Source organism: Venturia canescens, chromosome 7 (assembly GCF_019457755.1).
Source record: "Venturia canescens isolate UGA chromosome 7, ASM1945775v1, whole genome shotgun sequence".
NCBI lineage: Eukaryota > Metazoa > Arthropoda > Insecta > Hymenoptera > Ichneumonidae > Venturia > Venturia canescens.
In genome coordinates, this window is record NC_057427.1 from 8,028,582 (window position 1) to 8,054,113 (window position 25,532).

General features: G+C 44.5%; 6 protein-coding genes across 12 annotated transcripts in view; 2 read left to right on the forward strand and 4 right to left on the reverse strand.

Moving 5' to 3' along the window:
• LOC122413646 (lachesin-like) overlaps positions 1 to 25,532 on the forward strand; it is a 259,378-nt gene that overhangs the window by 493 nt on the left and 233,353 nt on the right. The window lies entirely within an intron of this gene.
• LOC122413654 (uncharacterized) lies at positions 21 to 2,038 on the reverse strand. 2 transcript variants are annotated; one of them, XM_043424150.1, is made up of 5 exons: positions 1,801 to 2,038; positions 1,032 to 1,118; positions 672 to 765; positions 438 to 526; positions 21 to 333 (listed from the first exon to the last, which is right to left on the reverse strand). In XM_043424150.1, the coding sequence occupies exons 1-5, from the start codon at positions 1,867 to 1,869 to the stop codon at positions 133 to 135; spliced, it is 540 nt and encodes a 179-aa protein (XP_043280085.1). In that variant the 5' UTR covers positions 1,870 to 2,038; the 3' UTR covers positions 21 to 132. The 2 variants fall into 2 exon arrangements, with proteins under 2 accessions (XP_043280085.1, XP_043280087.1); XM_043424152.1 differs by lacking the exon at positions 1,801 to 2,038 and adding an exon at positions 1,378 to 1,579.
• On the forward strand, positions 2,197 to 3,380 carry LOC122413653 (uncharacterized). Its single transcript, XM_043424149.1, has 4 exons — positions 2,197 to 2,332; positions 2,406 to 2,732; positions 2,817 to 2,970; positions 3,184 to 3,380. Exons 1-4 carry the CDS (start codon positions 2,255 to 2,257, stop codon positions 3,243 to 3,245), a joined length of 621 nt encoding a protein of 206 aa, XP_043280084.1. The 5' UTR covers positions 2,197 to 2,254; the 3' UTR covers positions 3,246 to 3,380.
• On the reverse strand, positions 3,255 to 7,520 carry LOC122413649 (uncharacterized). Of its 4 annotated transcripts, none has more exons than XM_043424139.1 (7): positions 7,097 to 7,519; positions 6,288 to 6,827; positions 5,613 to 5,853; positions 4,492 to 4,618; positions 4,147 to 4,400; positions 3,679 to 3,996; positions 3,255 to 3,537 (listed from the first exon to the last, which is right to left on the reverse strand). In XM_043424139.1, exons 2-7 carry the CDS (start codon positions 6,301 to 6,303, stop codon positions 3,393 to 3,395), a joined length of 1,101 nt encoding a protein of 366 aa, XP_043280074.1. In that variant the 5' UTR covers positions 6,304 to 6,827; positions 7,097 to 7,519; the 3' UTR covers positions 3,255 to 3,392. The 4 variants fall into 4 exon arrangements, with proteins under 4 accessions (XP_043280074.1, XP_043280075.1, XP_043280073.1 ...); XM_043424140.1 differs by having other exon boundaries at positions 6,288 to 6,603; positions 6,739 to 7,519; XM_043424138.1 differs by having other exon boundaries at positions 6,288 to 7,519.
• LOC122413642 (uncharacterized) lies at positions 8,125 to 24,833 on the reverse strand. 3 transcript variants are annotated; one of them, XM_043424124.1, is made up of 4 exons: positions 23,995 to 24,106; positions 16,728 to 17,456; positions 11,655 to 12,712; positions 8,125 to 10,496 (listed from the first exon to the last, which is right to left on the reverse strand). In XM_043424124.1, exons 2-4 carry the CDS (start codon positions 16,877 to 16,879, stop codon positions 9,136 to 9,138), a joined length of 2,571 nt encoding a protein of 856 aa, XP_043280059.1. In that variant the 5' UTR covers positions 16,880 to 17,456; positions 23,995 to 24,106; the 3' UTR covers positions 8,125 to 9,135. The 3 variants fall into 3 exon arrangements, with proteins under 3 accessions (XP_043280059.1, XP_043280057.1, XP_043280058.1); XM_043424122.1 differs by lacking the exon at positions 16,728 to 17,456 and having other exon boundaries at positions 24,013 to 24,833; XM_043424123.1 differs by lacking the exon at positions 23,995 to 24,106 and having other exon boundaries at positions 16,728 to 18,209.
• Positions 19,859 to 23,988, reverse strand: LOC122413645 (uncharacterized). Its single transcript, XM_043424132.1, has one exon. The coding sequence runs from the start codon at positions 22,332 to 22,334 to the stop codon at positions 20,436 to 20,438; it is 1,899 nt and encodes a 632-aa protein (XP_043280067.1). The 5' UTR covers positions 22,335 to 23,988; the 3' UTR covers positions 19,859 to 20,435.

Here is a 25,532-nt window from a genome sequence, read left to right on the forward strand (position 1 = left end):
CTCGAGGCAGTTTTCGAATATAAATTTTTCATACATTTATTGATAGATACATCATTTCGGAACATTTTTTCGCGCACTTTGTTATTAACGAAGATTTCATTCGCGATATAAGAAAAAGAAAAACATCCAATCTCACTGCACGGGACTGCGAGACTGTCGATGAAAGAGACAAAAAACTTGCAGCCAATTGAACACCGCGATCATCGCGCTCAGTATCTCGTTGCGTTTCATGTGAAGCCCCACGAGAAATAGTCTCATAACAAAAAGAACAACTTCCACTATTATAACGCAAAGCTGCATCAGCAACCATGGAGTGTGCAGCATTGGAAATTCCTGGTGAAAAAAACAAAGTTCATCGTAAAGGAAAATTCTGTTTTCTGGCGAATTCACTCAACAGTCCCCAATAAGTTTCAAGCATATTCGATTATCGTTCTTACCGTAATTGCCCCGATCGTGATCAGCGTGTAATGTTCGATGCCGAGAATCGAGGTCATGAGTTTCAGATCGCGTTCGACGTCTCGTGGCACTGAAATCCGAAAGGGGAGCCTCGGTACATAAATTTGAGACGAAGAAACGATCGAATCTTGGCGAGTTCAACATTTCATATGAAAACGAATGTCAAAGTGAGTTCGCATTTTGGTGCGGTGTGCTAAAAAATCTGTCAAACTTACCCGCTTCGCCGGCCCTTGTTCGTGCCGCGCAAGCAGTTCTTCTCACCGGTATTTTGTATTTCATCATTCGAATAATATCGTAAGCAGTGATGAACTGGAGGCAAATTTCGATAGTGTTTTCATCATTTCGGGATTCGATGCGACTACGTTTTTTTAATGGAACGGAAAATATCCGAAATTCATTCCCGTCGGTCGGAATAAACTTTTCATATTTTTTCATTCTTATTTAGAAGCACGATCGCGATGCAGTTTGAAATAAAATAATGCACGCCGAATTCTAGAGGCTCATCCCCACCGACGAGAGTGAATTTTCGATTGAAATTTCATCAGAGATAACGTGTCATTACGGTGCGTACTAACGGTCCCAATCAAGCCGATTGTTATAACGTATACGGAACTGCCCATGAGATGGTGATCGCAGAGATTGCAGACGAGACGACCTACTCGCTGAGGAGACAAGAATATTCGTGCAGATTAGAAAATAAGCGGTAAGAAACGTCCCCATCATTTCGCAACTATCGAGTGAGCAAAATGTCACGAAAAACATTTTCGAAAATGTAATTCGACGTTGAATTATTACTGGGAGTCGAGTGTGCGGTCAAAGGGGAAAAAAAAATGATTCGGTGTGCTGTCAAAAGGGGTTTTCGCCTCGGAATTATAAGTTCGTGGTTACGTTGTCGAAAAATGAAAAACAAAATATCCTAACAAGATATCGACCACCGTGTTCACTCGTAGCTTTTCTTCTTCCCCTTATTCTCATTATTCTCGTTCGTGAACCGAATCGCTCCCAGCCGGAACTTTTTTCGATGGGATATTCTACGAGTATTATGAAGAATGAACGTGCACCGAAGGAAATTCGCGGTCACTGAGCGACTCGCGGAGTTTTTAGGTTATCTCGAGGGAGGGGCTTGACAGGTCAGCAGCGCGCTCTTGCATTCTCGTCGGCAACTCGAGCATATTTTTGTCCTGCCTCGAATTTAAGGGGTATTTTCGAAGAAGCTTCGAAAGAGCTCGAGGATTTATTTCGTCGTTTATATCGTCGAGTTTACATCGCAGAAAATTGCTTTATCTCGACTTTTCACAATGAACAATTATTTGTTGATATTCGAACGAATGACGATAAACTCACTGATTTCTTGTTTTTTTCGAGCATCCCAAAAATCCGACAGATCGTACACTTCGTGTGGTGTCTCGCCATCCTCGAAACTCGGTCGGAGATTAAATGGGGTTTTAAAAATCTTTAGAATCGCGAGTTTTATCGCGTTTTGTACATTTTTACTTGATTCATTTGGATTTCGATGCAGAGTATTGGGCGGGGAGGGGCGCGCTGTGAGCGGTTGCCAAAGTGGTGAAGCTTTCAGGTTAGGATTTCGTTTGCCCGATAATTGGTGTCAAGGCACCCCCGATCTCGGCGGCAGGCAGCATCGAGAGTTGTCCCGAGCGAGCGGTTTTCCATCGATCACACAGTTTCCGGCGGTCTGTCAAAGCTCGATGTTTTTTTCAATCAATTTTGTCAAAAATACGAATTGAGGACTCTCGTCAGCTGAATTTTCGGGGAGGCGATTCGAGCATTCGCGGGGGAGATGAACGAGACGAGAAACCATGACGCGGGCGACGAGAGAATCGAATCGAGCAGAGAAAAGAGGAGGGCCCCTTCGACGGTGAGTTTCCCTCAACGTCCAACTTGAACGAATTATTGAACCTTCAAGATTTTTTTCCTCTCGAAAATTTCAGCCAGGAAACGAGAGAACAAAAACAGGCCCTTTCGTCGAGCGACGCGGGAGAGAAAGGAACGGAAAAATCAGCGACGAAATATTATCCGGGGAGAACGAGACTTACAGAAATTTGCAAGCTCTGCTCCTCGCCACTTCCGTTTTGGTGCTGAGTTATCACGGCTTTCGTTACGGGAGGACCGAATACAGCGTTTTGGAAAATGGCAACATCGTCAACGGCTTCGTCTCCGCGAAGAAGGCCGTCATCACCTTCAGCCTTGGGTACCCGGTGCTCTATTCGTTCGCCTCGTCTTTGTCCGCTTGCATGCTCCTCTACTCCATCATCTGGGTGAGTTTTCGGCCACAATTATCCATACAAAACTCAGTTCAATTCGAGAGGAATCTTTATGCTGGAGCTTTTATTTGTGTGCAGAAAAAACCTCGGTGGAGTCTACCCTCGATCATCGTCTACCTGACAGATCTCGTCTGCCACGTGGCCGATGCACTCGTCGCATTTTGGCTTTTTTTCAGTCACCTCAAATTCGGTACCGCTCTGCTCTACACTTCGATCGTCGCCCTCGTAATAAGTAAGTCGATACAATCGTTAATATTTTGGTTGAAACGAAAAGAGAATTTTTTTTTTTTTTTTTTGATAAAAGATTAATTTTAGCATCGAAAACTGGACTTGCAGCGGGCAAAGCCCATTGGCACAGCTCCTTATTGCATACAGTAATGAAGTAAACGAAAAAACTATTGCGTACTCGATGAAAATAATAATGAAAATGAATATTGAATTACAGCAGGTGAATTGTGGATATGGTTGGGCGTGCTACGTCTGTTCGAGCACAGAACGTTCAACTGAGAAGGAAGATTGGCTGCAACGAAGACCGCCACATTTTTATCATTTTTTTCATAATATTTTTACAAGTCTTACGAAATAGTGAGATTTTTTGTGCTCTGTATGTACAAGTTTTGAATAAATATTTATCACAGAGGAGTCCGAGGGGTTTTATCCGTAAACTGCGGTTCGTCGACCGCCCGGAGGTTCGTTATTTTCCTCGGACATTCCTGACGCGATGATCGTTGGACAGTGGATCGATTTGAAAATGCGACGAGTTTCGTTGAGCATTTTCAATCCTGGGCACTGCTGAGCGCTGGGAAGTGAAGAAAATTTCTGTTGCGAAGGATTGAAAGATTCGAGAAATATTTGAGAAAAGTTTGTCGTCGCTTAATTTTGACGTAAAAAGTATCTTAAACGGTCGAAATAATTTTGTTTTTGTTTTTTTTTTAGGAACCTTTGACAGAAGTCCTTTCGAGCGGTTCGCACGATGACGTCGATGCCGAAGGTACTCAGCGAGGCCATCTGACGCATGAGACAACCGATAAAAGCGTGGCAATGCACTCCAGCAGCTTGGAAACTCGCCGCCTGGTTAATCGTCGCGTTTTTAATGAGCTTGCACTCGTGCTTACACAGATAATGTTTTGCTTGACGAATGTGAGGAAAATCTGCTGCGTCCAGTGCGATTCCGGGACTGTTCCATAATATGTTTGCTTTTGCAGCACTCTCCGAGGTTCTGGCGTCAAACTGGCGAAATACGTTGGATAATATCGACCTGGAAATTAGTCGTTTCGAATGGAATTTACGCTTTCGAGGAAGACAGCGAACGATGGGGACTCGGAGGATCGGAAAATGACAGAATTCGTAAAAGTATCGAAGGAACTGAGCAAGGGACAGACTTCGGCATTCAAAGAACTCGGTTTACCCTCTGAAAATATCCTGCAACGTTACGTCAACGTTCCTCACGTTCGTGTACCGCGCACCAAGCTTCAAACGCAATTTCGCTTCACCGGTAACGTTCCTTGGAAAATTATCCTTCGGATGAGTAGTTTTTTCCCAAAAAACGAGCACCTCGCTCATCTCCACCGTGCTTTTCGGAGTCTTGCCAAAGCGCCCGTTCGTCATCGGGTACAAACCGTTCTCGTCAGGCACATCGGTCAACAAATTGATCAAATATATCTGCGTTCGGAGAAACAGAAAAATCTAATTGAGTGCGGAAGCAATGAATAAGGACGAAGGAGAAAACGACTCGAGAAAATAAATGAGTTACGCTTGTGTCGGGATTTTCACGCGCCGATGATTCCATGTAGCACAATTCTTTTCGTGACCACGTGCGATTCTCATGTTTGACGAAATATATGTTCGGAAATTCTGTTAAATCGACACTCCGCGTACGGCTGTGAATAATTATTTGCTTTTCAATGACTCGTGGTTCGTGAATATTTCACATTTTCGGGTGAATTATTTCTCGGGAAGTATTTCGATATTTGCACCAATTAAGGTGCAAATACTGTACTTCATGCTAGTCAAATGAGTGCTAAATTTTCAAAACGCTTTTAGACCAAGTTCAACTTACCGATTAAATGTATTGTTAGTGGATTTGTATTACGGAATATCTTATTAAGATGTAAAAATATTAAAAACGCTAGTTTTGCAAAAGCATCAACTGATAAATGCAAATTTCCACGCTGACACATTTTCACTGGTATTATTCAAAGAATTGTCTGCGTTTTTTCATCGATTTTATAGCAACAAGTCTCATTTTGTTCGTCAACTTGTCCTCTACGAATCCACCGTGTAGTTGTTTTTTTAACTTGATCGTTTCACCGTTGCAGAAAATTTGTTCATCAAGTGAAAAAACTTTTTCGTTCATAATTTCTGAAGGAATGAGGAGTTTAATAGAAAATTTACGTGGTGAATTCGCAGAGGATCAGTTGAGGAACAAAATGAGACTTGGTGCAATAAAATCGGTTAAAAAATAGCTGTGAAAATGTGTCATCATGGAAATTTGCATCTGTCAGTTGATAGTTCTGCGAAACTATCATTTTAAATATTTTTTCACGTTAATAAAATATGCTTGAATATTTTATGAGTATCTACTAACAATAAGTTTAATCGGTACGTTGAACTTGGTCTAAAAGCGTTTTGAAAATTTAGCACTAATTTGACTAGCATGCAGTACAGGAGTTACCTTAAGACATTTTTCTCGTCCTTTCAATCGTTCGTGTCCGAACATTATTTTTTCCCCTTTTATTAATTCATTCGAGTTCTCAGTACGAAATTACGAATTGGGATCACGAAAAATGAGGCTTTTTTGATTCGGCGATAAAGCAAATGGTTCGTCGGAGAAATGGAAAGCTTGAAAAAAAGTGAAGTTGGTTAAAAATTTACCGGCATCTGTAGGCTTGACTTGGAACACAGAAGAGCGCAGTGACGAGGGCGAACAAGAAAAAAGCCGCGAATACGAGGCTCGCTGCAAGGAAAGAGGCGAACAAGTGAGCCGGCCATTTTTCAACGTGATTCGAAACTCCTTTGAGTACCGCTGTTTCGAAGGACGGATCACGGTCACGGGGCGATGGATCGAAGCATTCTTCGTTCGTCAGCAAAGAAGCTCGTTCCTCTTCGAAGCTTCCTGCGCAGTTATTGTTCTTATCATTGTAAAACTCGAGTGCGAATGGGGAGGGAGAGTGTCAAAACGTGACTCGTTCGTTGTTAGTAATCCCGAGACTTTTCGTCAGGTTTTTTGCGGATTCGTGAGAGCAGGAAAGAACTGTAAATGCGCGGAATTATTTTTCCATGGACTGTGAGATCGCACCGATGATCGAATCGGAACCGAGCAGTTCGAGGAAGTTCGATGAACGTCCCAACAAGAACGAATCACTTGACGACACTTCGGGTTTAAAATTCCTCAAAAATCTTCCATTCTTTGGTTTCACTTGGTTAAATCCCGAAAAAAAAAAAATGACTCGCTTCGAGTCTTCGGTGGAAAAGCACGAAGCACGAATTTCCAGGAGCGAACGCCCGAAAAACTCGACCAAGTTCGAGAGAGACAAGCGCGGTACTCACGTTTTGCGATCGGCATGGCGCTTCTTCCGAGACAATGCAACCGAAATGCCCTTCTTTTCTTCTTCCTCGCTCAGCTTTGCAATTAGTCCATGAGTGGCATACGCCAAGTCAGCAGGTTTTCCGCAATGTATTACACTCCCGGCGGCTTCGTGTCGTCATACACACATGAGAAGGTTATTGTGTACAGTGCACACACGCGGCGGGTAATAAGTGTCTCGATTCATCGAGTTGTAATAATAGGCTGCTTCGGACCGCATGCGATCCGTCGGGAGAGACTCGTCGCAGCAATTTCCCTCGCAGCAAATTTGACGTTTTTCTGGGAGAGAAAACAACGAAAAATCGACTGTCACTGAGCTCCTTCGTTTCTGTACTCACGACCGAAAGAGCGTCGTTTTTTCGAGTTTCTTTATCGACGGTCTCTCGATATTATTATTTTCATCTGTAATCGTACCGATTATGAAAACACGAGTAATCGACAATTCAGCTTGTTGCGTTTCGTTATGTTTCTCTAAATCCCCTCCCGTTTTTCATGAGTCGTTCCTTCACACCGAGAACAAACAAAAGTTCTCGATTTATCGAGACTAAATATTTTGTTGCGTGATCATCGTCGTCACGCTCGGTTTTATTCGTATTGCGATAACGGACAGCAAAGTCTTTGGAATTCGGTCATTTACGTTTCTCGAGAGTGCGAAAAATCCGGGCTTTGCGAAATAATTTTATCCAATTCTCTTCCGTCAATTTTTATCCACAATTTTATACTAACTTTTGAATTTATTGATTTTTTTAAAATATCATTCACTGACTTTTACCTGGGGTTTCGCTCGCGTGGCAATTTGAAAAGCTTTACCACGAGAAACAGTGCGCACTGTTTGTCTACTTGTGTAAACTTGTTGTGTGTCTCCCCGTTAACCGATAAGACACGTAAATTTCGAGGATTGGAAGGCGAGTGATTTTTACTGTAAAAATACGAATATTTCCGTAAATCTCATTCGGGAATTTTCGATGCTTTTTCTACTATTTCTATGCCAAAAATCAAGTCGTACGGTTGGTTCGACAGGACGCGAAGAAAGGGCAGTTTTACGAATATTTCTGTAAATTTTCCTCGAAAATATGATTTTTTTCCAGCGCCTGTGTTACTCTCCGTCCTTTCGAGTAACTATGCCAAAAAATCAACTAGAACGGTTGATTAGTTAAGGAGTTTCGGTACAGGCGATACAATGTTGCCATGCTAAACCATGCTAAAAACATAAAAAATTTCAAAAAGTTTAGAATTTTATAAAATTTGGTGAACATATTCTTTAGTGCCAAATTTGACAATACAAATTTTTTAAGATTTTTCTTCTACACAGTTATCGAGTAATTGATCACTAAAGTTTACGTGTATAAGCATAGCGTTTCCATATATATAGGTATATATTCCGGGCATAAGAAATCTGCTTTAATGCGTAATTACTCGATAACTAAGTAGAAGAAAATTTTGAAAAAATTTGTGTTTTTGCACTTGATGTTGAAGAACATTATCACCAAATTTGATCAATTTCTTAATATTTTGACTTCTGTACCGAAACTCCTTAAGGCTTATAGTCAAGGAAGGACAAACACACTTCCGCATTTGTAATATTGGAGTAGAAATCAATTTTCAAAGGTCTGTTTCAACGTTGAATTAATTTGTATTTTTCGGATCGTTGAGTAAACGATTATTCGAAATTGGAATCTTGAGGTTGGAATCAATCGTGGAGTCAAGAAGTTGAAAAATATTCGTCGAAGCCCTCTGCTGAGTAGTTTTAAGGTCGCGGTTTGACCCAGGGGTGGCCGGAAGTTCATTGCGTCCTCGATATTCGTACATTTGTATATATTTATTAAAAATAACATTTCTCATAAATAACGTCCTAAAGAAAATCACAATGTGGTTTATATACATAAAAGTTTTGCAGATTAAACAGTTGCGTGGCCAAAGTGTGACACTCAACGATTGATTACGCCGGTTATCAAGGTTCACAACAATCCCTCGTTTTTTCCCGATACTTAATCATTTTCCATCGTATCGTCGAACGTTTTAAAAGCTCATTGATTTTCGACGATTTTACAATTAATCAATGCCGCAATGCTGTGCGCTGCTTAAATCTAATCGATAGCAGTATAACCATTAACGAATTAAATCACTGCAACGAACTACGATTTTCGTCAGTGGAGCTTTTTGACAGTATTTTGTTCTCAGTCGAAAAGCACGTAGTTGGGCTATCGAATGAATCTTTCCCTCTAAAAATTCGAATCTCTCCGTTAATCAAAAATGAATAGGAAAAACGTGCGAGGCACGCGGAAAATAAAATTGACCGTCGAGTCGATGTGACCGAGATCGAGGCCTTTATTGAAATGCTCTCTCATCTACCATCGCGTTATTTTTCTTCCGAAAAATGTTTTCGTCTACGAGACATATCTTACGATGACTGGCCAGCAGTCGAGTATATTTACTATATCAACGTTACATCGATTACATTAAAACTGCAGACTACCGTAAACATCGGCGTGGATCTTCGCGCATTGGCAGATCGGTCGTACTTTTTTCGTCGTTTATTTTATATTTTTCTGCGGTTTGCACCCGCGTGGCATTGCAAAGCGAATAATTTTATTGCAAAGTTGATTATTCGCGGGAAGGAATCACCGGTTTAGTGTCGAGGCACAATTTCACTGCGCGACGAAGCATCGCTTCGATGTTGCAGATGGAAAATGTCCGGAGAGTGTTTCGAGGGCTAGTTTCCTGTGCGCGGCTCTCGGCTGTTCGTCGAACATTAACGTTTCGCTCCGTTTCGTGATATTTTTCAAGCGAATACGAGTGAAAATAGGATTGTCAAACACTCGTGTAGGAGACGGTGTTCTTCGGGTGACTATTCGCGTCGCCAATTTTCTGCAAAGGGCTCATTTTCGTTCTGCTTTCTTTTCCCGCGGCAGACTCGCTGTCGGAGGAATCTCCGTCGCTGTCGGAGCTCGTGGTCAGCGCCTCGTTGACGTCTTGCAGTTGGGCGTGCTCGTAACTTCGTCGGTTTCGCGTCACGTTGGAATTGATTGGTAGGGTTGGTTCCTTCCTGACGATTTCAGGGCTCGAGCTCGATTGGTTGCTGCTTATTTCGGCGAAGCCGGATTCCGGGGTCGTTACGGTCTCGTTGTTGGTCGACCTGGTTGCGAAATCGCTGGGCGAGGAAGTGGCGGCTCTGGAGGTGCTGGAAATGGTGGATTCTTTTCTCAAACGCTCGTCCTCGAGGTTGGTCTCGAGGGATTCAGCGACGTCTGAAATCCTCCGGGATTTCTTTTCCATCTCGATCTCGACGTGGGTGGTGTTTAAAATTTCTGGGTTCGTGTCGCGATGTCTTCGGCGAGGACGCAGCTCTCCGGTGTCCTTGGACGCTTTGGAGGTGCTCAAATTACGTCTGATGAGGTTCAAGCGCTCCCTGCTTCCGGTGTGCCTTCTGCTGCCTCCGAACAGGTTTTCTCGGCTGCCAACGTGCAGGTTCTTCGCGCTGCCGATCCATCCGTCCGTTCTGTCAAGCGCTACCAACAAATACCTCTTGGAACCATTCAAATTCCGCCTCGAGTCGTTCGCTGGGTTTGCTTTGTCGTCCTCGATCAGAATCAAGTTTCTGTTGCTCAAATTTCTTTTGGAATCGTTGAACGGCCTTCTCTCCTCTTCCGCGGAGGCGGCGGCCACGCCGCGAGTGAGATTGCGCCTGGAGCCGCTCAACGAACGTTTTTCTTCGTCCGGCAGAGGGTGTCGAAGGTTATTTCTTCTGGGGCACGTTGTCGTACGAGGTGCCGGTGAGAATTGATCGTCCCTCGCCCCCTCGTGGTCTCCTCGCTCATCTTCCTCGTAAACGATCTCGCGACTGTTCTTCAAAATTTCCCGGTTCACGGCCTCGGGCAGGTGCTGCAGCTCGGCGTCCCCGATCACTTGAATCGCGTCCGGATCCACCTCGACTATTTTGTAATGAGCCAATTCACGCTGGTTCTGCGGATTCGACAGGCCACTCTGAGGCTCTCGGTAAACGCTCCTAGAGAGCATGTGCTCGTCCAAACTGTTGTCGCTCTTCGTACTCTCCGCTCGATTAATCGCCCCTGGAACTGCCGCTGGCCGGTGGTGACCAGCCTGGGGATAATGATGATGGGAAACTTCGTGGTACGGATCCAACAACAAGCCATCCTCGTCGACTAGGAAACCTAATAAAAACGTTCGATTATCAGCACCATCGAGGATTTATACTTTTCGCCTCATTCTCCAAAGTAAACAATCAGATTCGAACGCATTTTTTGTCATCCCACGGAACAACCCTTTTTAACAACTGTTTTTGGGCGAGTCTCTGAGGCACGCGTCAAAAGTTAAAACCAACAGTGAACCATGATCATAAGTTTCTACTTTCGTTGGAAATTTTCTCGCTGAAGCATCCCAGCGAACGAGAGCTCAAGAGATTTTACGATTCCCTGGTAATTAACTTTCACGTTTGGCCTTCAGCTCCATCGCCTTTCAAAGTTGGAATCGAGTCATTATTTTTCGCAACATTAGACAGTAGTACCGATACCCAAGGACGTAATTACAAGGGACATGCACTTTGCAACAAGGATTTTTAGAGATTGCCCGCGACCCCGAGAGTACAACAGGCCCGAAGCATCGTTAATTAATCTTCAATTCGATTGTTCGCTTCAGTTATTTTCGAGCCTCTTTCTCTTCGACAGATTCCGCACGATTTTCTTTACATTTGATTAAACTCCTTGAACGTCGTCGATCAGTGGAATGTCTATGTGAAGTTTCGGCGAGGACGATCCTTGGCTTTGCAATCCTTGTTGGCCGGGAGGAGTCAAAAATCCGGAGCCGTCGCTCTGGCTCAGAGTGGTCAGTATGACGGGAGCGGTTCTTGGCTCGCTCGGTACTTTCCGCAGGCTGAGTCCATCTGCGATTACACCAGCACCAATAACGATAAGACGAAATGAGGGAAGTTGCGTTAAGAGAAAAATACTGAAGCAAGTAAATGGAAAGTTTTTCGATGCGCTCCGAAGCACAAAAGTTTGGGGATCAGGATAGTCAACGTCCAGTTGCGGCATCATTTATTTATCATGCGTTATCAAAGCGAAGGAAGCACGCGAGAGAAGCGTCGACGGTCGTTAGCGTTCCCAAGATCGAAGGTCACGTTCCCAGTGAGCTTAAGCATCCGAAAATGTGATTAAGAGCTCTCGCACGCTTAACCGTCCCTCCACAATGTTAGTTCGAAGCACCAAGAAAAAAGAGCGTACAACGAATAATGATTATTCCCACAGGCTCGCGAGGAGTTTCTGAGGGTGAAAAAATCCACCTAAAACGTGTTTCCACGGGGAAAAACGTACCGGTACCGTGGCGAAGATCGTCCTGTACCCGGTAGAACTCGGCGAGTTCGCGTCCGGAGCACAGTGGCGTATCGACCTGGACGGTGCTGTTGAACAAGGAGTGATCGACCTCGTAGCCCTGGCGTTCTTTGGAGTAGCAAACCATCGTTTCGAACCTGTGTCCCCAGAGGATTTCCTGCGGAAGGTAACTGGACCTGGCTTGGGTGGTTTGTCCCGTCGATTCGATGGTGCCTTCGAGAATGACAACGACCTCGAAGCGCTCGGTGAGCATGTCCTCGGCGGACATGTTATAGAAGGGCGATTCGGGGTTAATTTTGTGGATAATCGTCGTCGGCCAGATGAAGAAAAGGTTACCGTTTTCACCGTCGGTACCAACCGCCAGTTCGTGTTGATGCTGGGCCAAAGTTTCGCCCTCCTTGGTCATCCTCGTCTTGATGACCTGGGCCCTTATCGCCGCTCCGATTATGTGCGATTTCCTCATGTCAGCGACTCGGAACATGAGACAGAGCTCACCGTCGCGTTGGCATATGACAGCGTTCCGGGAGAACAGAAGCGTCTGCGTGCGCTGCTTCGGTCGGCTCATTTTCGCAAACACAATGCCGACCATCAACGCCTGAATCATTACTCCTGCTATGCTCTGAATGCACATTACGAATATAGCTTCCGGACATTCCTCCGTCGTCGATCTGCTCCCGTAACCGATCGTGTGCTGAGTCTCGATCGAGAAGAGGAAGCAACTCGTGAAAGAAAATATGTTGTAGATGCAGGGCGTCCAGTCGTTCTTTATCTGCACGGGCGGCAAATGCTTCTCGTCAAAATCACCGTGCGTGAACGCTATCAACCACCATATCACCGCGAATCCCAGCCAGGAGAGCAAAAAACTCAGGGCGAAACACAACAACGTCCAACGCCATTGGGTGTCGACCAACGTTGTGAATATGTCTTGGAGGAAGCGCAGCGAACGACGCGATATCCTCGATTGCAGGACGTTGCACTCCCCGTTCTTGAGGACCGCGCGACGACGAATCTTCCGCACTGGGCCCGCCCTGTAACGGCTCCTGGAACAGAATCAACCCTTCGTTAGGCTCCCGGAATCCGAGTTTCCTCAACCAAAGTCGTGGCAGAAAAATCCATTTTTGTTTAATTTTTAATTGAAAAAATGAGAACCGTGCCTCACTATGGAGGCACTGATTTCAGCGTTTACAACGAACTAGCATCGTTTCATTGTACTCGAGCATTTAGCCGCTCAACGGGAATTTGATTTTCCGAAGGAATATTTGTCTCGTGAGGAACGATTTGAATACATTTTTTCATTTCATTATTCCGCATGCAGATTATCGCGTCCCGATTGAAGAGCAACAAGTGTCTTGCATTGAATTGCAAATTAGACACGAGATGCTGCCTCATTATATTTCGCTTAACGTGCCATAAATATGGCACGCTCTTACGATGCTGTCACGCTGCCTTCGTAACACGAATTCTTTTCAGGCACAACTCCAACTGGAATCATCAAATTCTCTGCTCCAATCTCCATTTTTGACGTAGCTGACTGTCACGCACATCAAATTTCAAAGGGTTCGTCTTGTTGCTTATTTAGATAAACGTCTTTAAATATGAAGAAAAATACACAGGGCGTTAAAAAATCGTTCATCTTTCCATACAACGAATGAACGCCCCTTACGAAATTCATGAAAAAGTACACGATTACAATGAGGTATAACGAAGGTCTGGGGAAAAATTCGAGACGATTGTCTTACTAGTAATAAAGGTATATTACGTTAAGGTTGATCCTCTGCGACAGCCCCAACCAAAAGTTATGTACTGTCTGCATATTAAAAGGCTTAATAATTCGTTCGGATCGTAATCAATAACTTTGTAAAGAGCCTATATACGTACTCGGTGCCAGCAGATATAGTACAAATATCATTTGCTTTCGTAAAATTTATTCTAAAAGTATTTTTAATCCGACATCGTGAGTAAATTTTTTGACGGAACTACCCAGGTTACGCTTCAACACACAGAAAAGGTTGTCTATACAGACGACATTCGCTTGTTCACCTGCAAAATATATCGTATGCAGCCTAAACCTTCGTACTTCTCGAGGCTATATCTGTCAAACTAGATGGTCAATCACCTTGATTTTTTTTCACAATATCTGTGATATCCTGCTCTAGCTCCTCCTCGTTTTTTATAAACTTCCTAATTTTAGTACTAGCGGTAGAATTAATAATGTGCCGTTTGCTTATGCATGGTCCATATGTTACGTGTTAATTGAGTCAACTTCAATTTCATATATCTCGGGTTCGGGATGGTGAAACTTGTTAAAATTTTATAAAGGTATTGTTCATATGTTAAACAATACGTATGCCAAATTTAAATAATTTCCTAATTTAACTGTCTCGTGGAGGAACCACCTTAAGGATATTTGGTACAGGCTTACAATGTTGCCATGCTAAACCATGCTAGAAGCATAAAAAAATTCAAAGTGATCAGAATTTTATAAAATTTGATGAACATGTTCTTTAGTGCCAAATTTGACAATACAAATTTTTGAAGATTTTTCTTCTACACAGTTATCGAGTAATTGATTACTAAAGTTCAGTAAATTCCGGGCATGAGAAATCTGCGTAATTACTCGATAACTAAGCAGAAGAAAATTTTGAAAAAAATTGTCTTTTCGCACTTGATGTTGAAGAACATTATCACGAAATTTGATCAATTTCTAATTATTTAGACTTTTGTACCATACATCGTGAAAGATTTAAAGAAATTGGTAACGAGCACTCGTAACCTCACATTTGCTTATTTCGTCATTTTGTTTCTTCTTGGCTCGGCTCATTGCTGTCATAGCCTTCTGTCTTTATATTAACACTTTTTCCTTCATCCTATAATAAAAAGCTATAATATTTTAGCCAGGGACGAATGAAATTTGGGGTTCAGTCGGTGATGGATCCCCGATTAATGAATAGCTTGCAATTTTGTTCGCCAAAGAATAAGTTGAAAAAATGTATTTGCTATTTCGAATAAATATAACTCTGACATTAATTCAGAGTGGTAATATCTTTGATTAGGAAGTAAAAATCTACCGAATTTAGACACCCTTAAAATACGATCTCACGGCCACTCAAATCTGTTGAAAGTATCTTCAAATCTGTTCACGCCATTTTTGGCAAAAATTCTTCGATTAAAAAGAAAAGAGTGAGGGGCTTCGAGTCTGCTCGAATCAGGTCACCTTTTCGAACTCAACGCCTATCAGTTCGAAGATGCCGAGCGAACTTGCCTCAAGTTTCGCCGAGATACGGAGGCACGTTCTGTGATACATGGCCTCCTCCTCGTCACGGAATAAACGACCGTTAAGATAAGACGCGCTAGCGTCTGGAATAGATATATGCAGAGCAACATAATGGCTTCACGAAGATATGACGTTTCTCGCTTTCTCACGCAACGGTATCAAGATTCGTTACGAGAGTTGTTTTATCGCCTGACTCACAGTAAAACTGACTGACACATATCGCTCGCAGCGAATCTCCAATTTCACGAGTGTCTCCGCAGCGTTTACGATACCGTGGTGGGATTCTCAGGCGAGCGAAGAATCATTTTCGACAGTTGCGATTCTCCTTGCCGACACGTTGGCTTCGACTTCGATTTTTAAAACTCCGAAATAACCTTGATCCGGCTCAAACAAAATCTGGAAAAACTTCCCTATCGATCTCGTGTTATTGACGCTGCCGACTTCCGAGTCGATGCGATTCCAGCGACTTTTTTTATCGAAATTGCACTTTCGTGCCCCTCCGAAATGAGCTCGCGACACAAGGAACGCCACAAATGCTCCAAATTAGTCACAGCTTCGCAAATATGCTTCAAAGTTTAACGATTTTATTAACCATCTGCCTTTAACAGGTGGCTCATAAAAGTCAGACTCGAAGTTTCGAGCTCGAGCGAACTTGTAGCACGCGTACTTTTCCAGCTTCTCGTCCCTGTCGCACGCTTTCAGACGCGTTGAATTTCGAGGCCGTTTTGATTACCTGGCGAATAAACAGTCGTTATCATCCTCGAACTTACATGTCTGAGGCGTACTCGTGAACTTACACATGAAGTATGCGCAGATACATCGTCTGCCGTATTTGTTGCGAGGCGTAAATTAGTCGAGGATGAATACGTCGATCATTCCGAACGTGCCTCTCCCGATCGCTCGTGTAGAATCGTTCAGAGATATTTTTTCTTTCGTTCTCAACGCCTCGTTGCAAGACAGAAGAAAGAATGTTCCTCGAAATCGCTCGTTACTGGTAGATACCGAAGATTGATACGCTCGTTATTTTTCACCTTGATTTTTCGCGCATTTCTCGCGCTCTCAAAGATAAAAATGCACGATGAAATGGTCGGGAGGTAAAAAACACGTTGGGCTCGTGAGTTATCAGAAGTGTGGTGGAGCGCTCGAGTCTGAAGAGTTTGTCAATCAAGTTCGGACGGATGAATCACATATTTAAGTCGTGTCGCGAGGCACGTCGGAGGAACGACGAGTTTGGGGATCGAAAATGCGGATCAAACGTTGGCAGGGAAAGTTGGCTCTCGTCGGCGAAAAAAAATGATGAATAATCCCCGATCGGGCTCGCTCAGTGAGCGAGTTTAGATAAATCAATAAAATTCCCGCCAAGCGATCCTGGGGAAGGGGGAAAAATGTTGGCGTTTTCGCCACAGCTCAATAATTCATTTAACGATTGACATTAATTACAACGGAAGCGTGAAGTTTGCAGTTGCACTATTCATGGGCATCGAAGTATAATAACAATTCTTTGCGAGTACGCGACGACGACGTACGAGACTGATACTAGAACGCAATAAAGTTTACTCATGTCCCATTACATAAAATGCAATTAATGCTCGGATGGAATGTTGAATAACTTTGAGATGGAGTTGAAAATAAAACACGTTTGCAGCTCGACGGGCTCGAGAGACGCGTTGGTCGTTGCATCGAAACTGAAAATGTTTTCGGAGCGAAAATCGGTTTTGGGACGGGCTGAAAATTTATGTTCGATCGGGTTTTTGCGAATAAAATATGGAAACCGATCGTACCTGCTTCTCATTGACGAATTGGGGCTTTTTGGTGCTCGTCCAACGACGACGGGCGTTGCGCCACGCAGGGGCAGCAGCTTTTGATCGTCGCCGCTTTCCGGTGAGCCTGAATTGCCATGGGCCCCGCCGCTTTTCGTAACTTCGCTGTTCATAGTGTCGCCGGTTTTTGAAAAATCGTCGTTCGATCCGTTTTTGGGCGCGTTGTACTCGCACCGAAGTTCTTTCCCCTTTGATCAACCGCTCATCGTTTTCCGCAGTCAAGATTCACTTCCCGGTCGCAGACTCTGGAACCGCGTCGAATTTCCCCTCACTCGAGGCCCCGCGGCTCCATGTTTCACTGAACAAAATCTCGAGCACGAAAACCAGGGAACCGCGTCAAAATTTCTTGGAATATCCCCTCGGCAAGGATCCTCGTAGAAATACGAGAATTGTGAAAAATGTAACACCGCCAAAGATCGATGCGTATCGCGCGATCTTTTCCCGAGCAACGTCGCGGAACGAACTAAATAAAAACTGTCATAAACGCCGGACAATTGTTTTCCCGTCGAAGGAGCTTTCCACGTTTTCGAGCGTTCGAATCGTTCCTTCAAAACACTTATTTCTCCTCGATTCGACGAGTCTTACGATCCTCGATTTTCTTGTGTATCGCTCATCGAATTCGACAGTGGTGGGGTGTATTTTTTTCGTAAGAATCCTCACTTCCTCGTAACGTTGAAATTGCTTAAAGAACTGAGGATTAAGAGACGCTGTTACGATGTCTCTTCTTTTGAAAACGAGACTATTGATGACTCTCTTGTCATTTGTCTGACGCTATATGTGCTTTGTCTACTTATATATTCACACATACCCGCGCCTCTGCTCAGCGTATATGTGACGATATTTATATACGTATGTAAATACAACTGTGTACGGAGTCTTCCTATATAGATATACGTAAGTTTATGCAAATCGATGGAGGTAAGTGACGAATATCGTGCTTATGGGGCATTTCAGAATGAAGGAGACTCGTTCGCTTCTCTTATCATTGAAACGAGTATCCCGGAAGTCGTTTAAACGTCAAATAAATATTCCACGTGCAACGATTCGCAGTTTCCCTGCCGATCGATCAGTCGAGCGTGGTCGATTGAAAGTTTATTGATAAACCGTGGCCCCTGAAAGGCCCTGTACGTTGTGCGTGGTCTTGGCGGGAGCAATCGTTTTGTTTCCGATCTCTGAATTACTCGGCGCTGCACCAAACGTTTATTTCATCAGAGGCACGTGGGCACGTGTACACGGCTCCGGGGACCTATGAAATCCGATTGTTTTTCTCATCGAAAGTTAGGACCGAGTCGCTGCTCTTTTCGTCTCGATTTTCTCAAAGAATATTTCTCCCACTCCGGATTTTCACGATTTTCGGTCTGTTTCGACGCAGGATCGATCTGACCTGGGCAATGCTTAATTCAACCGGATTTTTCGATCGGCGATCGCGACTGAATCGGTCAGTGCAGCAACGATTCGCATTTTTTTTGAACTTCCGAGCACTGCGGAACTTTTTACGAAAAATTCGAGTTTTTAGTTTAGTGCGGTGCCGATCTCCCGCGAGCGGATCGTGCGCGATGAGGAAACGTTTGTGATACTGATCACCGGGTATCAGGTCGCTTCTCTTTATACGGCTCGCGATCTCCGCACGGTAAACGAGCCTGCTCCGCTCCTATTATCGGTCACTTATGAGCACTTGTCGGAATGTTTGCTCTAACTCTTTGCAGAAAAAAGGGAACCCGCGCGGGGAGGACGCGAAGCAGGGGAAGTTGAATGTCTGACGAATATGTAAATGCTTCGGTCAAGATTCGAGGAAATCTATTTCCGAGAGCTTCTCGACGGCAGCCATTTTGGACTTGGATCGTTTCGCGGGCCGTATTTGCGATTAGAACCTTTTTAAGATGTTCATCACTTCCGGGTCTGCATTAAACGAGCGCGAGATTCGTCTTCTCGAAAAACAACGTTCGCTGTTTTAAAAAATTAAACCTTTTTTCGTTAGCACCGGTTTTTCATTTCCGCGTTGTTACTTCTATTTGTGGAGCCTATTTTATCGCGGGGGAAAATAAAAATTCAGCAGTTCAGCCTTTTCATCGTTGCTGCGATGTTCCGTGTTGTTTGACTCTCGTGTTATAGTATCGCTGTCAATGTAATCGAGCGCGACTAACACGTTCACAAATGGGCAAACCCACTCGTTTCTGTCGCAATATTACGACTCGACTTCAATTGTATTATTCTGAGACGAAATATAATTTCTCGATAAATTACATCCGCGACTGTGATCGTTGAATATTTAAGTGCTTCGTTTGTTATTTAGCCCGATGGAATCGGACTTTTCTCACCACTTCATTCAGCTACTCATTTCTCGTACTGAAAAGCAGCGGCGATTGAATTTCATGTTTCTTCCCGAGTTTTCGACCTTGGCATCAATTGTTATTGCAGCGCCCGAATAACTTTAAAAGCACAACGTGACATTTTTCTTTTCCGTTTTTTTGACCGTACCGATCACTCGACCGAACTCACTCCAATTTTTTCATCGAGTCTTCGAATGCCGCACGTTCGCCAACCCTGTCGAAGGACTCTGGTCGAAAACCGCCAAATTGTAAGAAAACTAGGTCACAGTCAGTTGTCGAAACTGGAAGCGAATTAAATTGGCGTCACCTTCCGAGTGATGACGAAGATACCGACTGAGAGTGTCACGCGGCGGAGCGCCTTATCGTTGAGGTTCGCACCCAAGCTCGTTATCAGAATCGTTCCGCCAATCTCTACAAAATCATTCGTTTGCTCGGCTGTCAACGAAATTGCAAGCTCACTCGACACCGAAAAAAAGCCCGCTCGAACTCACTGACCGCAAAAATAGTCGATGGCGAAGGGCATTTCTTGTTACGATTCAAATATGCTTAAAAAAGTTATTCCACCTGAAAGGAAATATGACGATCGAAATTTGCCTGAGCACCGGACGGCTTTGCAGCCGGAAACTCACGATTGGATTAACTCAATGGACTTGCCAGCATTAGAGCTCACGTGTAAGGTTTATATTTGCGGAATAGGATTATAGTCGAAAGAGGCATGGAAAAAGAAGGAAGCAGCGATAAACTAATGACGATACATGGAAATCCACTTCTAAGTCAGTTTTATTTATTATTTATCACGTGTACATTTTAATAATCAGCTGATAGTGACTCAATTGGAATATTCAATTCTAAGGAAAAGTTTAACACAAATGTTTTCAGTGAATTTCAAAAAGCATTTGGAAACATTTTTTTCTCGTACGTTGGAGGTAAACACCTTCGAATTGTCATAATTTCTAGATTATTTTCGTGCGACTGTTCCTTTCGTAGTGAGTGGAAAACACACTGAACGAGCATTATCTCGATCCGTGCAGTTTCACTGATGAGACTAATACAAATTCTACCGAATTCTATTCCCATTCCATTTTCAAAGGGGTCCACTAAATTTTTTCGTCTCCGAAGTTCGTTCTCAATTTCGCTAAACTCTGCATAAAATCGATGAATAATTCAAATTGAAATGAAGTTAATGAAAATGGCGCCAGATCATTTAAACGATCAGTAAATTCAAAAAAACTAAGACACAATTGGAATTTTTTGCATCCAATGCAACAAGGCTTTCGCTGAGTGCGTGGCAACAGAAATCGTGCCAATTCGACATTTTTTCATGCTACACTCGCATTTGCTACTCCGTGTAAGGGAGGAGACCGATGGGCCGGAGCTTCGATTTTCGGTACACAGTTATGCGGTGATAAATGATTTCGAGGACGAAAGCAGCGATGGAGATCGAGTATCCGACGATAGCGATCGACATCAACTGGTAGCGGAGAGCGAGCATGCTCTCTTGTTCTTCAGTAATCGAAGCTTCGCGCTCGTAGCTTAATTTTTTGCCGTTTGAAATGTCGTCGCGATAAAATTTGCTGACTATCCCGGCTCTGTGCAATCGCGATATTAATTTGTCTAGTTTCCAGCGGTAAGGCGATCTTTTGCCTAGTAAGAAACTGAAGCTTTCGGTCCAGAAGCAAGGTTCAGCTACTTTGAGGATGGCCTTGCCGTGGCCCATGCTTTTGTCGATGACGTACCTTGCCTTGATTTTCTTCATGAAGCACGTTACGTTTTTGTGCTTAACCGCAACTTCGACACAGTCCAACGAGTTGAAAATTCTGACTGTTATTTTCTTGTAATCTTTCCAGTGATCAGCACCCTGGAAAATCTTGGCGGTTCTGTCAATTTCAAAAGGATGCATGTGAGGCACGAGTCCCGAGGCGATCAGATCCTGGAAGCTCTCGAATTCAACTTCGCCATTTTTTTGCAGACTGATGTCTGTGATCGAAGAGTAAATAGTGGAGGAATAAATGGCGGATATTGCGAGAAGACAGGCGAAGGTGATGCGCTCGACGTTGGCACGGGGCTGTCGGGTCGTCGAGACTCCGAAGAGCACGCATCCGATGTCGAAGAGCTTCCAAAAGGGCGATTCGAATCGCATGAAACGCGCGAAAATCCAGAAAAACAGTATCAAGCTGAAGCTCGAGAGGTTAGCGAGGAAGAAACTCGTCGACACGAGAGTTTCCAATTTTGGTAAAATCGGCACGAGCGCACAGAATTTGTCGACTAAAATCGGCGCTGTCCGTTGCGTGTCGTTCCAGCTGACGGTGTAGGAAGCAGAGCTAGTCGACGAAATATCTATTTTTTGTAGTTCTGTGACGGAATAGAGGCTTCTTAAGACGTTCGATGCGTTGCGTTCGACAGCTGCTGGAAAATATTTGACGGTAGCGTTGAGTTTCCTCAGGAGGGTTTGTATCAAGAAGAGATTGGCGCCACCGATTTCAGTGGGCTCCTCGAGCCCGTTGAACTTCGCGACTGAAAATGGCGGATGGTTGATCGCCTTGACCCTCACCGGGAAACCCCACAAATCGCTGACTTTGTCCGGGAACAAGTCGGTCGCCCTGCTCTTCCAGGGAGTCCTCGAGTACTCTTTTTTGAATGGGTTCAGCTGGTGCACAAGCGGGACGACTGGAGCGCTTCCATTCGCACCGAGAAATTTCGAGACTCCCGGGTGGGCCAACTCGAGCAGGGTGAAATCGAGCATCTTCTGGGTCCAGGCGAACTGAAGAATTTCTTCGAGACTGTCGCTTCGCTTTCGAACGAAGAAGAGCGCCAGGTACTTCGGGTTGTAGTGGTAGGTCGCCATATTTGCCACGGTTTCAATGAAATCTCTTATCATCGGGGCCGATGAGGCATCGGGAGACTCGACCACGAGAAGAAATAGCGTCGCTGTCGTGTCGATCGGAGTCCTCTCCCAGGACGTCTCGTCGGGCACCGAGTTCGCCGGGAGTTCGAAGTCTTCCTTGAAGTCGATCCTCAGGAGGGGCAGTTGCTGCATCAACCCGGCGAGAAATTCATCTGTCAGCGGATCTTCGAGGAACTTGGCGTGCTCGAGTCTCGTTAATAGTTTAACGAGACGAAATTTCGAACTCTCGACGATGCATCTCGTCAGGTCATCCACCCAGTCGGTGGAGTGGACGAAAGTTCGCAAAGATCCGAAATAGCAGAAAAGCACACAGTGAACTGGGATGACGCGCATTCTCCTCGGTGTTTATCGAACGGTGGGATTCTCTGGACTGAAAGTTTGACGGGGAAGCTTCGTCTCTTGTGGAAGCAGTCTTGTCATCGATCGACTGCAAAGCTGTCATTTTCGTTGTTTCCTTCAACTCCGGAAACGAAGCAATTCGTGTTTCTTCGTCACGAACTGTTCTAATAAATGCTTCGTTGTGATACCACTTTTATATTGTAAAAGTACAAGTTAGCAGACGTTTTCCATGCACTTGTGGCGCTTCGGTACGTCCAATTATCCGCAGACGTGCTATTTCGTTCTCCCTTCACATTCGACTATCCGTGCATCTATTTCCAAACCATCGGGTGCACACTTTGTAATCGAACGTGACAAAGTACACGCCTGAAATCGACGAGCAGTTCTCATCGCCGTTGGGTCTCCCTCAACTGTTTTTTTTTTTCGAGCAGTAGAAATTTTGTTTTCTCAGCAAAGTAGATTCCGATCGTCGTCCAATTATCGATGATTCGTGTGAAAAAAATAGCCAACTCCGACCCCTCGGGGGAGCCTCGAGAAGCATTTGAGTCACCGAAAGCTACCGCGGAGTTGCAAAAGAGGCAATCGAGTTCTGAATACACTCAAAATACCGACAGCCGTCGCAACGTTTAATTGAGCAGAATTTAGCGAAACTCTCGCACTTAAATTTCGTCATTTTTTCATCGGCTGAAAAACAGAGGGCTTCGAATCGACCTTTGGTGCCAAAAGCGTACGGAGCTCGAGAGGAAGATGAACAGATTGAAAATAATAGCATTGCTTTAGTTTTTCAATCGAATCGTCCGAGCGGGCGCATTCAATTAAAAACGATTGAAGAACCTTCCGGGTTGTCCTCCCGGAAGCAGGTCTCGCATGCTGTGACTTTCATGAGATGAAATGTGTAATTCGAGCCGGAAAGGGCCGATCAGCGGGATCGCGTAACGGGCGGTCACCACGAAGTAGCGTCGAATTAACGATTCGTTCGTTATTCGTGCGCCGCAGCGAGGCTTTCTGTTTTCACCGCTGCATTAAATTGGCACAAATCGTGTCGAGTGTAAGAACTTTTAATCTGATTCCGCGCGGCGATGCGATCGAGTCAGTCTTTTTTATCGTCACGTATGAATAATTCGCTCTCAATTTATATTTTTTGCATTTTATGCACAGCACATCGGAATTGGAGAAATGCTCGAAAGTGTGAACCACCCAAAGCGTAAAATATTGTGCGAATGCGCGCCGACATGCGAGAGTTGCGTTGAAAACATTTGCGCAACTGTTTGTGTATATCGAACGAGCGTAAGTATAGCGAAGCATGGCGATGTACGCGCTCGCGCGTAGGTCGAATCAAATAATTGATGGTCGATGCAGAAATTAACGAGAACGCTGACGTTGCTGGTACAAGGTGAGAATCAGGTGACTCGAATCCCACTAAACGCTCGTAATCACCAGCGGTTTTTTATCATGCAACGTTCGTTTATGAATTTTCATTAATTTACCGACGAATGCGGACGAGCTTGTGTGAAGACCGAGAGAACATTTTTCCGCGACGATCCGTCACCCTCGGTCGACGCGGGCTCGTTTTTCTCGCACTCGTTTTCACCCACTCCCTCAACCTTAAAGCTACATTTAACTATCCCGATTCATCCTGCATTGTGAATTCTACCTTCTCTAATGAACCAACCAGCTGTCCCGAACTTGGCGGGACGATCGTCTCGTCGATGACCCGCGACGTGGAGCGCCGGAGCTTTTCCGTCTGTCGATCGTCGAGGCTGGTCTGATGACAATCGCTTTGTTCGATGCCTCGACGAGGCTGCGGTTTTCGGTGTTGGCACACTGAGATCGATTTTTCGACATTTTAAGGCGAAGCGAATCTTTCGTTTTAGGAAAACACACTTTGGGAATGTGATCGCGTTTATGAAAACTTTCGTTTTATGTTCAACCTCATTTTCCCTGATTCTATTGAAATTCAATGAGCTTCGTCACTCGATATTCGCACGTCCTTCAGCTCGGATTGTCCAACAAAATCGATTATTTTGAGAGCATCGTCGTTGGAGAAGTGTTTTTGTTATCGAAGCACTTGGACGAGCGTCCGTCGACTTGGACAAGTATCTGAAAGCGAAACCGAGCCGGGCGCCCCATTCATCGTCGCCTGGAAATGGCCACATGGGCGATTTACTACTCCCACTATAATCTCACCGACGACAGATCATTTTTAATTCGTTCAAATTGTCGCGTCACGAATACGTCGCAGTCCCGTCGTTTCCGAAGATTTATCAAGGTTGCGCGATTTATATTGTTCCGTCGAGAGGTAAATGCAATTTATCGCAAAGATGATCGCGCATTGGAACAATTTTTAACACTGTTACACTCTCGTTATTTAGGCAACCCTCCATTAGAACGTGATTCGATTGAACTTCGACCTGAGGATCGATTCCGTCGAGCTTATTTCACCAATCAATTGCACCAAACGGTCCAATTACCCCGCACAATTTCTGACGCGAATTCCATCGTCAAAAAATGATTATTCCCCCCCCCCCCCCCCCCCCAACGAAAATTCAGCTCCAGCTTTACGTCAATGGCAATTCTGCTACGACGAAAAATCAGTGAAAATTTCTATCGTTTCATCTCAAGAGATTCGCGGCACCGAAAAATAATCACGAAAGCAACTCTTCGCCACGAGAAGACCTTTCGTACTGTGTAACACCAACTATCAACACAGCAATTTATAAGGTCACACCCGATAAACGCACTCGTAATGAGACTAACCACTGGTAGCAACGATTCGTCAAGTAACCTCTTCCTCGAGTGTCTGTGTGAGCGAGTTAAGCAGAGATGATAATTTTTTGCCTCGCCGCACCGATTGCGAATGTAAGCAGCCGCGTGTTTCAGCGGCTTCTCGTTGATCGAAATACTTTTTTTATCTTGTCGCTCTCTCAGAAGCGTTTCTTCGCATTCGACAGCTCGAGGGGTCCGACTCCGAGAGCATTTTTTCGCGGTTTTTTCTCCGCGATTTTCCCCAGTTTCCGAGGGACCGATCCGTCGATTTTTCAGTCGCGATCAAACGAATTATTCCTCGGTCGCGGAGGCTTTTTCATGCCGAATAAAATGAACCGCACCAGCGATCATCCAGCACGAAACTCCTTCCACGCGAACATTACTAGGATTGATTGTAAACGTCCGCGGGTGTCACGAGACCGTGTG

Coding starts and splice junctions, on each gene's coding strand:
- LOC122413654 (XM_043424150.1), bottom strand. CDS start 1,869: ATGGCGAGACACCACACGAAGTGTACGATCTGTCGGATTTTTGGGATG. Junction 1,119..1,800: donor TCGAAAAAAACAAGAAATCA/GTGAGTTTATCG, acceptor TTGTCTCCTCAG/CGAGTAGGTCGTCTCGTCTG. Junction 527..671: donor AACAAGGGCCGGCGAAGCGG/GTAAGTTTGACA, acceptor TTCGGATTTCAG/TGCCACGAGACGTCGAACGC.
- LOC122413653 (XM_043424149.1), top strand. CDS start 2,255: ATGAACGAGACGAGAAACCATGACGCGGGCGACGAGAGAATCGAATCG. Junction 2,733..2,816: donor TCCTCTACTCCATCATCTGG/GTGAGTTTTCGG, acceptor ATTTGTGTGCAG/AAAAAACCTCGGTGGAGTCT. Junction 2,971..3,183: donor GATCGTCGCCCTCGTAATAA/GTAAGTCGATAC, acceptor ATTGAATTACAG/CAGGTGAATTGTGGATATGG.
- LOC122413649 (XM_043424139.1), bottom strand. Junction 4,401..4,491: donor GTGAAAATCCCGACACAAGC/GTAACTCATTTA, acceptor CTCCGAACGCAG/ATATATTTGATCAATTTGTT. Junction 3,538..3,678: donor CGAAAGGACTTCTGTCAAAG/GTTCCTAAAAAA, acceptor TTCACTTCCCAG/CGCTCAGCAGTGCCCAGGAT.
- LOC122413645 (XM_043424132.1), bottom strand. CDS start 22,334: ATGCGCGTCATCCCAGTTCACTGTGTGCTTTTCTGCTATTTCGGATCT.
- LOC122413642 (XM_043424122.1), bottom strand. CDS start 24,185: ATGTCGAAAAATCGATCTCAGTGTGCCAACACCGAAAACCGCAGCCTC. Junction 12,713..24,012: donor CGCCAAGTTCGGGACAGCTG/GTTGGTTCATTA, acceptor ATTCTGTTCCAG/GAGCCGTTACAGGGCGGGCC. Junction 10,497..11,654: donor CGATCTTCGCCACGGTACCG/GTACGTTTTTCC, acceptor CGTTTTTATTAG/GTTTCCTAGTCGACGAGGAT.